General features: G+C 41.0%; 1 protein-coding gene across 6 annotated transcripts in view; it reads left to right on the top strand.

Annotated features, from left to right (window-relative positions):
- Positions 1–15340, top strand: part of SIN3A (SIN3 transcription regulator family member A) — a 66976-nt gene that overhangs the window by 32382 nt on the left and 19254 nt on the right. For all 6 annotated transcript variants that reach the window (XM_020873586.2, XM_070477579.1, XM_020873584.2 and 3 more), the window contains 10 exons: positions 672–923; positions 1501–1653; positions 1785–1943; positions 3803–3892; positions 5814–5932; positions 6514–6724; positions 7031–7147; positions 9764–10002; positions 11354–11537; positions 12654–13227. In XM_020873586.2, coding sequence (XP_020729245.2) covers positions 672–923; positions 1501–1653; positions 1785–1943; positions 3803–3892; positions 5814–5932; positions 6514–6724; positions 7031–7147; positions 9764–10002; positions 11354–11537; positions 12654–13227 — 2098 coding nt within the window. The remainder of the gene's footprint in view (positions 1–671; positions 924–1500; positions 1654–1784; positions 1944–3802; positions 3893–5813; positions 5933–6513; positions 6725–7030; positions 7148–9763; positions 10003–11353; positions 11538–12653; positions 13228–15340) is intronic.

Genomic DNA, 15340 nt, shown 5'->3' with positions numbered 1-15340 from the left:
CTGTTTACCAGATTAGGCCATATCAAGCTAAGCAGAAGATCTTGATGATGATGATGATGATGAGGTGTCCTTAGTACAGAACTCTACTGATACAGTAGCCATGAGTCACATATGGCTATATTTAAATTAATTAAAATAAATTTAGTTTTTCAGTTGCACCAGCTACATTTTAAGTGCTCACTGGTTTCATGTGGCTAGTGGCTATTGTGCAGAATAATGCAAATAAAGAACATTTCCATCACCTCAGAGAGTCTGCTGGGCAGAGTTTGTTTAGAAGACTTTTTTATGTGGCATTAACTGCAGCAATTGAATTGTCTTTTTTGACATTAAAAATCTATGTAGAAAAAGGTTTTTTTCCTATTCTGTTTGCACCTGTTAAGCAAGGAAGCTTAAAAATTGCATATTAAAATTCTTCCCTGTAATTGGAGATGTCACCCACTTTTAAGATTGTGTTTAGAAAATTTAAGGCTGGAATTTTTGTATTACAATGTATGAACCCTCTGCTCTTGCCACCCCTGCTCAGTGTGATTTGAGCTGGGCTAAGATGGCCTAGCCAGAGTGAATAAAGTATATATGTTAATCAGACACCTTGTTTCTCTTTACTTTGAACTTTCTTTCCTGTGTTAAACCATCTGTATTCCTGAGGAGAATAAAGACTTTTTTCTTTTTAGCCTTCCCAACTACAAGCACATACTCCAGCCAGTCAGCAGACTCCCCCACTCCCACCATACGCGTCCCCACGTTCTCCACCTGTCCAGCCTCATACACCAGTGACAATCTCGTTGGGAACAGCCCCGCCCTTGCAGAACAATCAGCCTGTGGAGTTTAACCATGCCATCAACTATGTTAATAAGATCAAGAACAGGTTCCAGGGCCAACCAGACATCTACAAAGCGTTCCTGGAGATTTTGCACACATATCAGGTAAGACAGTTGCCCTTTCAGCCTGTCTTAACCAGTTTGCCTTCTGGGGACAACTAGTCTGAGAAGAACTAGTTATTGTGGACACAGTTGTGTCCACTAATTCTTACTGGTAGTTAACCAGTTAGAAATTGTGATGTGTGTTTGTAAAGCCAGTTTGATTTACCTGACTTTAATTGCCTTGTAGCAGCCAGTTAGGATTTTTAAAGTCACTGCTCTGTGAAACAGTGCTATTTATCTGGAAGTTTAAAGAATGATTTGTACATAGTTAAAGTACAATAGAAGGAGAAATTTCTCTAATATTTTGTGTTTTATCAGTCGGTAGTGATCCCCTGATCTTTCACACACACTGCTCTGGTTTTCAAAAGGAATTGTCAGCCACCATCTTCCACTCCTTTCTCAACTTCAAAGTTTGAAGCCAAAAACAGGTGCTAAGAACATAGACTTTCGTCTTAACTGCAGTCCAAATAGATAACATACAAAGCCCCTACCAGGCTTCTCAGAAACTGTGTGCAAAAGCAGGTCATTCAAAATAGTGCCCCTTTAATATGATCTCTTCCCGTTTGCAATTTCCTATTAGAAAGAGCAGCGAAATGCCAAGGAAGCTGGAGGAAACTACACTCCAGCGCTGACTGAGCAGGAGGTGTATGCCCAGGTGGCTCGTCTCTTTAAAAATCAGGAAGATCTGTTGTCAGAGTTTGGACAGTTCCTACCAGATGCCAACAGCTCTGTGGTAAGTTATTTAGAAGAACTACACAATTGAGAATAGTTGTGATAAGTTAGGAAGCTGGAATCAGAAGGATACTCTTTCGAAATAACTTGCTTTGATAAGAGCACTCATCTCTTTCATGTGTTCTTAATTAGCTTTTAAGCAAAACAACTGCTGAGAAGGTCGATTCCGTGAGAAATGACCACGGAGGCACGGTGAAGAAACCTCAGCTGAACAACAAGCCGCAGAGGCCCAGCCAGAATGGCTGCCAGATTCGCAGGCACTCTGGAACGGGGGCCACCCCTCCAGTGAAGGTGAGGAGGTCGCAGCTGCTCATTGTGACTTTCAGGAACGGTAGTAGCAGACAGTGCACAAGGCTGACACTTGGATCCTGGATATTTGAAGTTAGTTGGTGTGTGTCACAGAAACTCAGTTCAAATCTTTTTATCTGGCTTTGCGAAGGAATGTTAGACTACTAATTGCTCCGATTACTTTTGAGTTCTTACAGGTTTTCTTTATAGTTTCTCCCTTCTTTGCTGTTAGCTCTCATCTATTTCTTTGTTTCCTGCCAAGGGTTTCTGAGACTTAATTTTTCCTACCTTGTACTAAGAAAGAAGCTGATTAAATTGATAATTGTTTCCAAAATAAGTCAGTGTTCTCTGAGGTCCTCTTGTGAGTAAAGTGCAAATGCTTTGTGGGATCTCCTAGGTCTAGAGCCTGTTCTGCGCAAGGTTCTTTGTTGGGTTGCCAGATCTTATCTGTATCATCTTAATCTCCAAGGAAGGACTTTGGGGGGGTGCAGCAGAGGGCGGTCTTAAACTCCTGTTGGTGACTTATCATGGTGCTCCTTGTTAGGGTCAACACTGATGGTCTGCCTGCAGAAAGCTGAGCCCACTCTCTCCCTCCTTGATGTGGGGCAGCAGTGCTAGGGAGTGGGCTCTGTGTATGTATTGAATGTTGTGTCAGTGAATTCTGAAGCCGTATATGATGTTGAAGAGATAGACGTGTCTTCAGAATTTAAAGAATAACAAAAGCTAGTGGAATATCTTATGGGAAGAAGTGACTGGTAAATAAGCAAATAACCACTAAGACTGACCTGTAAGGTGCTGACACTTTGGAAGGACTGTTGAACTATTTTTCAATGTTTGTAATGGTTTCTCGTTTTGAAAGCCAGCTGAACATAGTAATCGTGTATGTTTCTTCACTTTAGTAAGGAATTTTACTAATTCGAGTAGCAAGAATCAGGTCAGCAGATAGGCGCCAATCTTGGTCTCCTCCCACACTTGATTACCCGCAGGTGGAAATCCTATATTGGGAGGTTAGGATTCCCTGTCTGCCTTTTCCTCAGGCAGTATAGGCAGAGGCTGTGACTCCTAAGAGAATGCAGTCCATAGTTAGAAAGGTAAATGTGCTGCTTTTCCCAGAATGTGCATTTCTTCACAGGCATTTGAGAGGTGATTTCTTTATAGTAAATTTTCTGCCTGGAGTTATGTATGACCCATTCATTTGCTTTAAAAGAGCAATCTTAAATTGGTCTGAGTGGATATTACTGACAAGGTAGTTATTCCTTCTGTTAGGAAAATAAACTTTTTTTTCATGATTTTTTTCAGTAGAACCTTTTAAAGGTAAAGGTTAAAGATTGATTACTGTGTATTCCAGATATTTTTATAGCCTCTTCTGCCTCCACAGCTAGGAAAATAAAACAATAGCATTTGGTTCCTAATAAAGTTACTTTTAGCCCATGGAAAAAAGTAAGGATATTCTAACATCACAGTAATGCTGTGACCATTTATGGAAAGAGGTTCTTGACCTGTGAACCTCTGAGGGGAAATGACAGGCAATCTGAAAAACTAGGGAAGATGAGTGGAAATCTTTTAAGATGTAAAGCAAGTTAGTGACTTGAATTCTCTGATTTGTTGCAAATTATTAATCAGTGGTGGTCAGTGATGGAACCTTAGAACAGAGATGATAATAAAACTCAGGGGATTCCCTGGCAATTCATTGGTTAGGATTCTGCCCTCTCACTGCCGGAAGCCCAGGTTCAATCTCTGGTCGGGGAACAAAGATCCCACACTACAGGGCACGGCCAAAAAAGCAAAAACAGAAAATAACATAAAGCCCAGTGAAACCCTCTCTTTGAATCTTACATGTTTATATTTTTCCTTTTTTACAGAAGAAACCCAAATTGCTCAGCCTCAAAGATTCTTCTATGGCAGATGCCAGCAAGCATGGTGTAGGAACGGAATCATTATTTTTTGATAAGGTGAGTAATGAATAAATTGGATTTGATTGAACCCGTGTCTCTCATGTCTCCTGCATTGGCAGGTGGGTTGTTTACCACTAGCACCACCTGGGAAGCCCTGCATCACTTTGAAAGACAATGCGTCAAATTGGAAGAGTCCTAATATTGGCTACTAATGCCCAGAGAAAATCACCTTGTCCCCAAGAAGATTTTGTTTTAGAGGCATCAAGCTGGTTAGGACCTTGTACTTTCTAACGTAGATTTCAAATTGTAGGTCTTTGCCATCTTTGAGAACTGTTAGCACAACTAGAGAAATGGTAGCACCGTTTGCTTTAATTTTGTGAAATAGTTTGCAGCAAAATATAGCAATTTTCCTTGTGGAAAAAAGCTTTACAAGAAGTGCTTGATATTACTCTCTAAAACTATTGCGCTCCTATTATAGATACCCAGGTGTATATAGTGAGGCATGTCAGTACAACAATTGTTGAGGACTTAAAATGACTTGTAACCTCAGTACTTGTGAAACTTATTTGTGGTATTAAATATTGATTCATGGGAATTCTGATTTAATTGTATGTTGTCAATATTCCCCAGGTGATTTTTTTTTTTTTTTAAGTTTTGGTTGTGCTGGGTCTTTGTTTTCATAAGGGCTTTTCTTTAATTATGAGCAAGGACTACTCTCTAGTTTCGATGCATGGGCTTCTCATTGCCATGGCTTCTCTTGTTTTGGAGCACTAGCCCCAGAGTGCGTGAGCTCAGTACTTGTGGCTCACAGGCTTAGTTTCTCTGAGCCATGTGGGATCTTCCCACACTATGGATTGAACCATGTTTCCTGCACTGGCAGGCAGATTCTTTACCACTGAGCCACCAGGAAAGTCCTGCACCTCTGGGTTTTTGCAAAAGGGCAAATGATTTAGCATCTCCATGATTGGTGCCTCCTGGGTCCATGGCTCTGATCTGAATCTTTTCTGAGGGCTGCCTGGGCACTTGGTGCTTTTGAGGCAAATGTAAAAGTCCAGGTCACAGCCAAAAGATGGCAAGAAAAGGGTGAGGGAGGGGGACTGAACAAGTTAATTTTTAAAATAGTGATGGTGTTCATTGTTGTTGTTTTCAAGGTATTATTTCTTAGACGCACTAAAAAAAAGTCTGGAGTTCGCTTGATAATTCAGGGAAATGATTAGTGTTTGGGTTATTAAAATTCTCAGCACTGTAAAGAAAGGAGAAATGGAGAAAGGAAACAGGTCAAGTCAGAGGACAAAAGTACCTTATTTTAAAAGGTTATTAGTCAGAATTACTAGAGTTTGAAGAGTGTTGAAAAGAGTCTGTAAACATCCATTAGGAGAAGCAACAAAAACTTGGGCAACACTCATATGGTTCAGAGAATCAGGCTTGTGAGAAGTAAATGTCTTATTTACTCCAGGATCTCTTTTTTCAGAATTTTTATTATAGGCATTTTTAAATATGTGAAATTAAAGAGAATGGTACAATGGCACCGCATGGACCTGTTGTCCAGCCTCAGCAGGTCTCAGCTCCTAGCTGATGTGCTTGTTTCACGTGTACTCTCACCTACCCCAGATTATTTGAAGACAAGTCTCGGATAATAAATTGTTTCACCAATAAGTATTTTACTAAGTTTTCTTTCTTTTTTAAATATTTGTTTATTTGGCTGTGCCTGGTCTTAGTTGTGGCACATGGGATCTAGTTCCCTGATTAGGAATCGAACCTGGTCTTCCTTCATTGGGAGCGCAGTCTTAGCCACTGGACCACCAGGAAAGTCCCTAAGTTTCCTTTTTTTCAAACATAAGCATTAACACATCTGAAAAAACCAAAATTGATTCTTAATATCATCAGATAACAGTTCAAGTCTCCCTAGGCTTTTAAAAGCGATCCAGGATCTCTTGATTTCTCAGTTAATTATTTTTCTTTCGGTTGTCTCCATAAGGTCCGAAAGGCTCTGCGGAGTGCAGAGGCCTATGAAAATTTCCTGCGCTGTCTTGTTATCTTTAACCAGGAGGTGATCTCTCGGGCAGAGCTTGTTCAGTTAGTCTCTCCGTTCCTGGGGTAAGTGGAATCAGGAGCTTGGCCCTGATGCATGATATGGAGGTGAAATAAAACTTAGTTTGTGGGAGTATATGATAGACAAAATTAATTTGATTGTGGTGGGTCAGTTGACTCATAAAATGTTAGTGCTAAGACAGTCCTCTGCAAAGTCTTCTAGTTCAACTTTGGAAATGAAAAAATTGGCAGACGGCGTGTTGGCCAAGACTAGTGGTCTCCTGATCCCCTGACCAATGTTGGATGTTTTACATAGACCAGTCTCTTCAAGGGTTCTAGAATCTTGACTTTGACAACCAAAGAATTATCTGAACTTTGAAACAATATTCTTGATTAGAAGGATGGCTGGTTCTCGCCTTGTTTCGGTACAGTTCTTGTGTCACTGCCTTAACTGATCTTAGAGCACTCTGTAAGAAAAGGAGAAGCCAGGTATTTAAAAGCAGTACTTCTTAGGTAAGAAGTGATCATTGTCACTGGAATTTGTCCAATGATAGCAGAGTTCTGACTCTATATCAAATGGTAGTCACACCTCAGCATTACTGCATAATGCTTCTACTTGCTCACCAGTTTTTGGTTTGATTCTTTAGGAAATTCCCAGAATTGTTTAATTGGTTTAAAAACTTCCTGGGCTATAAGGAGTCTGTACATCTGGAAACCTTTCCAAAGGAACGGGCCACAGAGGGCATTGCCATGGAGATAGATTATGCCTCTTGTAAACGGTTGGGCTCCAGCTATCGAGCCCTACCAAAGAGTTACCAGCAGCCCAAGTGTACGGGACGGACTCCTCTCTGTAAAGAGGTAAGGCCTTCCAGGGAAGGTATCAACCCTGAGTCCTCAGCTTCCTCCAGAAGGGAGTAGTACCTGGAATGGAGAATGCATACGAACGAGGAAATCAAAATCCTTTTCTGTCTTTTTTCAAAAGAAAGTGTTTTGTACTTATATTGAGAACCTTTTTTTAACTATCTTTTTAAACTTGCTACAGGTGAAACTTGTAATGTTAACTGTTTCTTCCCTCCCCTAAAGTTTTCTTTTTTAATTGAGAAAGCTTAATCACCAGAAAACTTTGTTACACTTTTGTTTCAATTTATTTTCTTTTACCCAAAGGTTTTAAATGATACTTGGGTTTCCTTCCCCTCCTGGTCTGAGGACTCCACCTTTGTTAGTTCCAAGAAAACTCAGTATGAAGAACATATCTATCGTTGTGAAGATGAACGTTTTGAGGTACAAGCTCCTTTATCATTTGAAGTTTGGGGAAATGAGAGATTCGGAAAGACAGGATATCTTAAATACCAACCTGAGAGGACTGGCTTTTAAGACCAAAGAGCAAGAGGCTCATATTCTTCTGTGGTAAATGCTTGTTGTATTTACCATGTTTTATGACTTTGTCAGATATGTTAGTAATATTTTCATGACAAATGTGACTTATCTAGGCCACTTTAGCCCTTTTAACTGAAATTAAAATAATAAATAATGGGATTTTTACTCCATTTGCTGAATAATACTCCTTTGAATTTTTAATGGCATTTTAAAGGTTATTGTGTGCTACATAGTATTTAAAATCAGCATCTTAAGACCTAGTGGGCTTTCTTGCAGCTATTTTAAATTACTTATCTTAAAGTATATATTATTTTTAGCAGGTATCTTACTAACATGGTTAGCAAACCAGTGCTCCTATGAGAACTGGAACTCTTCTGTCGTATTTCTGGTGTTGATTTGTCTCCTTTTGAAAGAAAGTTGAGTTAGGGACTTCATTTTAAAGTAGTTGGGAAGGGAAGAGCTGGAGTGAAGAAATGGGCTGGTTGACAGCCCTGATACCAGGAGTGGGAAGTACTGGAAACAGACTCAGTTCCCAGTGTCTGGTTTGCTGATATCAACAAAAAGGGAATGTTAAATGTGTCCAGAGAAGGAAAATTACATGCCTCCTTTTTAACGTATTTATTATATAAAACTGACTGTCCCTGCTCTTCCTATGGGTGGGAGATGTTTTGCCCCTTTTTTAACCCATACTGATTTAGCTCTCTGCCAATTATCCCCCTTCACACTTTTTCCCCTGTTTCTGGCATGTTTGAATGAAGAGCCACATGTTGGTTGGTCCGCTGGGCCCCTGTGTTTATGAGGAGCTTCAACCATTTGCAGAAAACTCAGCCATGACAGATGTTAATTTCTATGGAAAGTTTTATCAAGCTGAAGAAAGCATTTCTTTTTTTTTAACCTATGTTTAGTCAGTTTCAGTGATGTGTTAGCAGAGATTGACGCCTGTTTTTGACAGGATATTCTTATTCTCAGCTAGTATGCCAGCAGATGAGAGACATCAGCCTCATTTCCTGCTTGTTATTGCAGTAGTGAGGATGAAAGAAATGTGTGTCTGTATGCACATGTACGTGTTGAGGATTGGATGGGTTAGACTAATTTGAATCCTTTGTACATCAGGATTGGTTAATATTCCTGCAATACAGTCAACCCCTAAATCCCATTGACTTGAAAAAGACAGATTTATTTCCCTGTCATACTGCATGCGCGTTGATGTTCAGCCGAAGATTCCACTCACCAGAATTGCTTGGGGACCTGGGCTGGCAGAGTGCCACCATCATGAACAGTGCCAGTGACTATAGGGGAAGAGCTCAGATGGATCTTGCACCCTTAAATGTTCTAGCCTAGAAGTAATGGATGTTACTTTGACTCACCTGTTAACAGCTCATAGGCCAGAACTAGTTACATGGCCTTAGCTAATCTCAAGGCAGCCAGGAAGTCCAAGCCATCATTTATCATCAGTGGGGAAAATGGGCATTAAAACTTTTGACAAAACGACTACAGTAGTCCTCAAACTAGAAAATTAGGAAACACTTATACAGAGTCATAGACCCTTGAGACTGCTCATTTCCTTTATTTTCTGTTTCTCATCTAGAAAATTTTGTGTTAAGCTTTGGAAAAAAGTTAACTCAAGGTTGCTAGTCATGTCTTTAACCAGGTTAGGGAATATTCAGTGAGAATTTAAATGGTTACGCACAGATACAACATTGAAGCCCTCAAGGAATGCTCTTATTATTAGTAGATGTGGAACAAGACGTTAAACATTTAAACATTTTAAGTTACTCTGAAAAACTAATGAGATTGATTTACTATCTTGAATGGTCTTTTTGGGATTTGGTGGTAGTGATTGTTATTGTTTGTAACAGATCTGAGTAATTCACAAAAGTTCAGGGAAAACTGCCAGTAAGGTTGCCTCCTCTTAGGTCCCTCTGGCGTGGGGGCCAGTAGTCCTTAATAAACCACATTGGGGGTGCTAGAAGTATTAACTACTACTTTGTTGTTGTTGTTCTGTTGCTAAGACGACTCTTTGCGACCCCGTGGACTGCAGCACATCAGACTTCCCTGTCCTTCACTTACCTCCCTGAATTTGCTCAAATTCGTGTCCATTGAGTCGGTGATGCCATCCAACCATCTCATTCTCTGTTGCCCCCTTTCTCCTCCTGCTCTCAATGTTTCCCAGCATCAGAGTCTTTTCCAGTGAGTCAGCTCTTCGCATCAGGTGGCCAAAGTTTTAGAGCTTCAGTTTCATCATCAGTCCTTTCAATGAATATTCAGGGTTTGGATGTTTGCTGTGTATCTGGTATTGTGCTGAATCCTTTATGTGGGTTGTATTGGTAAATACAGAACACAACCTTGTGAGAATAGGTGGTGGTATTCCTGTTTTACTGATAAACAGTTTTATTTGGCCATGGTATGGCAGAGTCCAGATTCAAATCCAGGAAGTTTGACTTCTACCTTCTACTCTGGACAGCTGTTCTGTTCTGGTTTGGGTCCTGAGCATCCTTTGTCTTTTTTTTTTCTTTTTAGCTTGATGTAGTTTTAGAGACCAATCTGGCAACTATCCGGGTTCTGGAAGCAATACAGAAGAAACTTTCCCGCTTGTCTGCTGAAGAACAAGCCAAATTTCGCTTGGACAACACCCTCGGGGGTACATCGGAAGTCATCCACCGAAAAGCACTCCAAAGGATATATGCTGACAAAGCAGCTGACATCATTGATGGTCTGAGGAAGAACCCTTCCATTGCCGTCCCAATTGTCCTTAAAAGGTACCTGAGTGCACCTGCCCTTCATGTTTTAGTGTGCTTCTCAACAGATTTAGTGTCCCATTAAATAAGGTTCTCCTTTTCGGCCCAGTTATTCCATGAGACATCCATTTCTCCCCAACCTCAGCTGTAGGAGGTCAGGTGAATAGTGTGGGCTAGTGGAGCTTCTTGATGGGGTTCTGTGTCACCAACAGCAGAGAACAAACCTTTCCAGTCCATACTGGAATGCTCTGTATGTTTAGGGGGATATTTTAAAATAGAGAACAAAGAAGAAAACAGCCACCCACTTTCTTGCCACTCAGTACTAACTGATGGTCACATCTTTTGTTTTTTAATAAGAAAAATCACTCTGTCTCTATAAAATTGATATGTTATTTAAAAAGCCTTAGCGTCCCATAAAAATCCAAGAATGTCTTCTTTCTCCTTCTTTCTCCTAACCAACCTTCAAACCAAGGTATAGAGGGGCCGTTGAACCCACCTAAATAAGGCTGTAGGTATCAAGGAGGAGGCCAGGGCTGAGCGCCAGGCTCCTCGAAGTCCGTGGCGCTCTGTGCTCTACTATAAATCTGGTCCTCCCTTTGTATCACCTGGTGAAAACTTATCCACTCCACAGTTCACACGTGCCCAGATTTTCTTGTTCCTCCCCAGTCTTCCTCTCAAGAGCTGGCAGAAGGTGTTTGTTTTCCTGCCAGTAGCATTTAACTTTTGTCTTCGAGGTGGAGGATATCCTTCAGTTCTAGTGCTGGTTTTGATTTTATTCTCCTCTCTTCCAGAGGATCAGAGTCAGTTGTTTTCATTGGAACTTCTAATCTCTGTCCAGAGGAGCATTGTTGTACAAGTTCTCTGCTCTTGGACATTTGCATTTACATTAGGATAATAAACATTCTCAGAAGTCCTATAGTAAAGAAACTTGTTTCACTTTGTTTTAGCTGGCCAAGGAAGAGAATCTACTTTTCTAGGGTATTCTGTGGAATGTTGTTTGAGAAATAACTGTTCTTAACAAGATTTCTGACTTTGGAATAAATTACTTCCCCATAGTAAGTCCTGAATGAGTAGTTTTCTCATGTATCAGAGTTTGACTAGTTTGAATAAATTTACCCCAAAGTTGCCAACAGATTTGACAAATCTGGATACCTTTTGACCTTTGAAATAAAGTAAACCTGACATATTTCTTACTTCTAAATCCTTGTGAGATGAAGTGCTGTTATCCCCTTTTTACGGATAAGGAAGCAGTCTTACATGGCTATTGTGGCAGAGTCGGGATTCCAGTCTGCGATTCTAATATGACTCCTTGCCTTAAGATTCCCTCCTCTGGACTCCCGTGTCTTTCTTTTTCCACCCTCTACCCTGCTAGGTTGAAGATGAAAGAGGAAGAATGGCGAGAAGCTCAGAGAGGCTTTAACAAGGTGTGGAGAGAGCAAAATGAGAAATACTACTTGAAATCTCTGGACCACCAAGGCATCAACTTTAAACAAAATGACACCAAGGTCCTGAGGTCCAAGAGCTTACTCAACGAGATTGAGAGTATCTATGATGAGGTGAGTTGGGAGTCTCAACATTTGTGAGAAGTCTCCAGTATATGCTCAGCATCGCTTTGACTCCTGCAAATTATCTTTGTTATATGAGCATGAGACCCTCCAAGCTTTGTTGATTGTTACTTCGTAGGATAGACTTCTATTCCCAGTTCTTCTACCATTTTAAATCTAAGTCTCACTAAGCTGTTTTACTGGTTTTCCAGTTTTCCATCCTGGTTATAGTTCATGCCCAGTGCCACCCTCTTCCACTTCTCTCCATATTTCCTTCCAGCAGTACCTTATATTCCTTCTTGTAGCCTATCTCAACTTGCCACAACTTAAAATACTATCTTCAGTCCCCACACTCTTTCTTTCTTTGTTTTTGACCATGCTGTATGGCTTGTGGGATTTAAGTTCCCCCACCAGGGACTGAACCCAGGCCTTTGGCACCGAGAGCGTGGAGTCTTAACCACTGGACTGCCAGAGAATTGCCCCCAGACTGTTTCTAATCCTTGTTTATTCGGCATCCTTCAGGATTATGTAGAGTACTGGGAGCTAGGATACAGAGATGAATAAGAAATTAATCTTTCTTTCTTTGAGCTCACAGTCTTAGGGGATGGATAGAAACAAATAGAGTATGATTGAGAATTTCTAGAAGTGGTATGATCTTGAATTTTAAACTTTATTATGAAAATATCAAGCATACATAAAAAGGGAGCGAACAGTAAAATGAACTGACATAAATTTAATTTCCTCTCTGTCTTACCAGTTTTATCTGCCACCTTCCTCACTCCCAGAAGTATTTTATTTATTTATTTTTTCCCAGAAGTATGTTAAAGGAAATTTAAACCTCATATCGTGTCCTCCATAAGTACTAATGTAAAATTTTAGAAGATGGTCCCCTTTCTTTCCTATTGTCTTTTAAAAGTCTCAGTGTCTGGGAGGTGCCGGTCATGGTACCCCCAGTCATTTTGGTATCAAACCACATTTTGCACATTATCTTCTTGTTTCTGGAAGTTTTTGATTGGAAAATAGTGGCCATTATGGTTAATAGAATGTACTACTGGCGTAATCTTGGAGGTCTGTTTGTTGCTTTTGTAGCTGTCACATAATACTTTGTTTCTCTCTCTCTCCTGGTAGAGGCAAGAGCAGGCTACAGAAGAAAATGCTGGTGTACCTGTTGGCCCACACCTTTCACTTGCCTATGAAGACAAACAGATTCTGGAAGATGCTGCTGCTCTGATTATCCACCACGTGAAGAGGCAGACAGGCATTCAGAAGGAAGATAAATATAAAATCAAGCAAATCATGCATCATTTTATTCCAGATCTGCTCTTTGCTCAGAGAGGTGATCTCTCAGATGTGGAGGAAGAGGAAGAAGAAGAGATGGATGTAGATGAAGCCACAGGGGCGGCTAAGAAGCACAATGGTGTTGGGGGCAGTCCCCCTAAGTCCAAGCTACTGTTTAGTAACACAGCAGCTCAGAAGTTAAGAGGGATGGATGAAGTGTACAACCTCTTCTATGTTAATAATAACTGGTATATCTTTATGCGGCTGCACCAGATACTCTGCTTGAGGCTGCTGCGGATCTGTTCCCAAGCTGAACGGCAAATTGAAGAAGAAAACCGAGAAAGAGAGTGGGAACGGGAAGTGCTGGGCATCAAGCGAGACAAGAGTGACAGCCCTGCCATCCAGCTGCGTCTCAAAGAACCTAGTGAGTGCTAGGGTTGTGGTCTGCAGAAGGTGTGAGAGCTCGGGGATGCAGGACCTAGTTAGACTCAGGATTGCTTTCTTTTATGTTAATGCATAGAGCACAGGCAGTCCTTAGAGGCTGGCTGGGTTCAAATCCTAGCACTGCAATTTATTGGTTGTGTGACCTTACTTAAACTCTCTGAACCTGTTTATCTGTAAACTGGAGGTGCTACTTGTTATCTTGTGGGGCTGCTGGGAGAATTGGGGGGAATACGCAAAGCACCCTGTGCCTTGCTTAGATCATAGATCCTTAGTAGCTGGTACTGTGGACACCAAGGAAGTGGGTGTCAGTTACCGTCATCAGTTTCCCAAATGGAAGGTCTCTCTTTGAAAGGACAGAGAATGACTGAAGCATCATAGTTGGTTCCACTCCATGACAGAACAACTGTTCATGCCTTAGACAATTGCAAAAAAGGAGATGGGGACTCAGGAGATGGTTTGAGACAGCAGAACAGAAACGAAGATAGAAAACTCAGAAAAAGGAAAATAAGTGAAGGTTAAAGAAGCCTCCACATGCTGTATGTGATTCTGTGCTGCTTGCTTCTACATCTCCCTTCAGGTTGTAAGTTAGGTACTTAAACTGTTAGCCAAAGCTCTTCTGTGAAACCTTCTTGTGCGTTCTTTAGGAAATAACCCCTTTTTGGAGTGAATTATCTCTTTTTTTAAAAACTGTTAATAATGTAAGAAGCCCATGTGAAGCCCTGGCCATCTATCTATTGGAGAGCTGATGACCTTGGAAATTAATTCTAAAAGCCTTTGTCTGGATTAATCCTAGCTTGAGAGAGACATATTTTAGACTTCAGTGTGGTGATTCCCTCTGCTTGCGTAGAAACGAGAAAGATGACCTGATCTTGGCTTGACCATTGACTTAACCTGATTTTTGAGGCTAACAGTTCATTCTTCAGTAATAATGCCAAGCCTCCGGCTCACATGGTTTGCACCGGTAGAACGCATAGCTTTATACTGATGTGAGAGCATTTTTCACAGTAATAGCACAGCCCATGCCTCTGCTGTGGATCTGAACAAGGTAATGTTCTGTCAGGAAACTCAAGCCAGTTGCTTCTCTTGAATAGTAGTTGTCCTGTTTTGCCTGTCTTGAATGAATCTGTCACACTTCAAATAAATGGAAGTGGACTCAACTTTTGCTCTCAGAGCGTTCCCCCCCACCCCCGTACAAACTTTACAAAGAGGTAGCTAAATGTCAAAGACAAAGAGTTCTCTTTGTAATTTTTTCTCATTATAGTGAACTTTTTGTTGAAATACAACACACATACAGAATTGTGTAACTCAGTGATTTTTACAAAGCAAATACACCTGTGTGACCAGCACCCAGATCAGGAAACAACATAACCAGTAGCCCCCTTGCACTGCTGTCTGAATTGCCAGCACTGGAGATGAGATTTGCCAGTTTTTCAGCTTCATGTAAATAGGTCTTATTTTAGTAAGCTAAAGGTGGAGTCCTTTCACCTTTCCTTGTGCACTCTGTTAGTTGCCAGATGTCTCTGTAACAACTGATAGGGTTTCTCTCTGGTGGTTGAGGTGATTTATACGCAGCAAGTATAGGTCATTAGATGTAATTTGTGAAGTACAATGTTGGGAATCCACTTTTAAACAAAAGGACTTTGACAAATGCAGATACTTCATTATTCATAAAGGATTTAATCTGCCCTCCTAGTTTCTTATTCCTGAGAGGTTTCTCAGTGCTAGTGTTTGGTTCTGTCTGCCTTTTCTCTTCAGCCCTTTATGCTTCGTTGAAATAGCTGTTTGAGCAAGTGACCCATGTGGGGGACGCTCCCTTTGCAGGCTCCTCTCCTAGCAGGGAGCTGACAGCTTTTTGAAGAAACTTCTTCCCTGGGATATTTTGCTCTCCTGTCACGCATTGCCAGGCCGTACTGTAAATAAGTGTTTTGGTCAGTCAGAGGGTTAGAAGCTGCTGTTGAAATTGCAGCGTCACTCTCCTTTGATAGACAGTGCTGGGGTTGTGGCCACCTGTCAGATCTCATCTGTCTGCAGCAGACTGAATACTAAGGGTTTGTTCTGTCGAGTGCTTTTCAGGCCAGCTGTGGGATTTGCCC

The sequence above is a fragment of the Odocoileus virginianus genome, chromosome 16, assembly GCF_023699985.2.
Source record: "Odocoileus virginianus isolate 20LAN1187 ecotype Illinois chromosome 16, Ovbor_1.2, whole genome shotgun sequence".
Taxonomy (NCBI): domain Eukaryota; kingdom Metazoa; phylum Chordata; class Mammalia; order Artiodactyla; family Cervidae; genus Odocoileus; species Odocoileus virginianus.
Note: the sequence above shows the minus strand (reverse complement) of the source record. Positions and strands in the feature narration are given on the sequence as shown.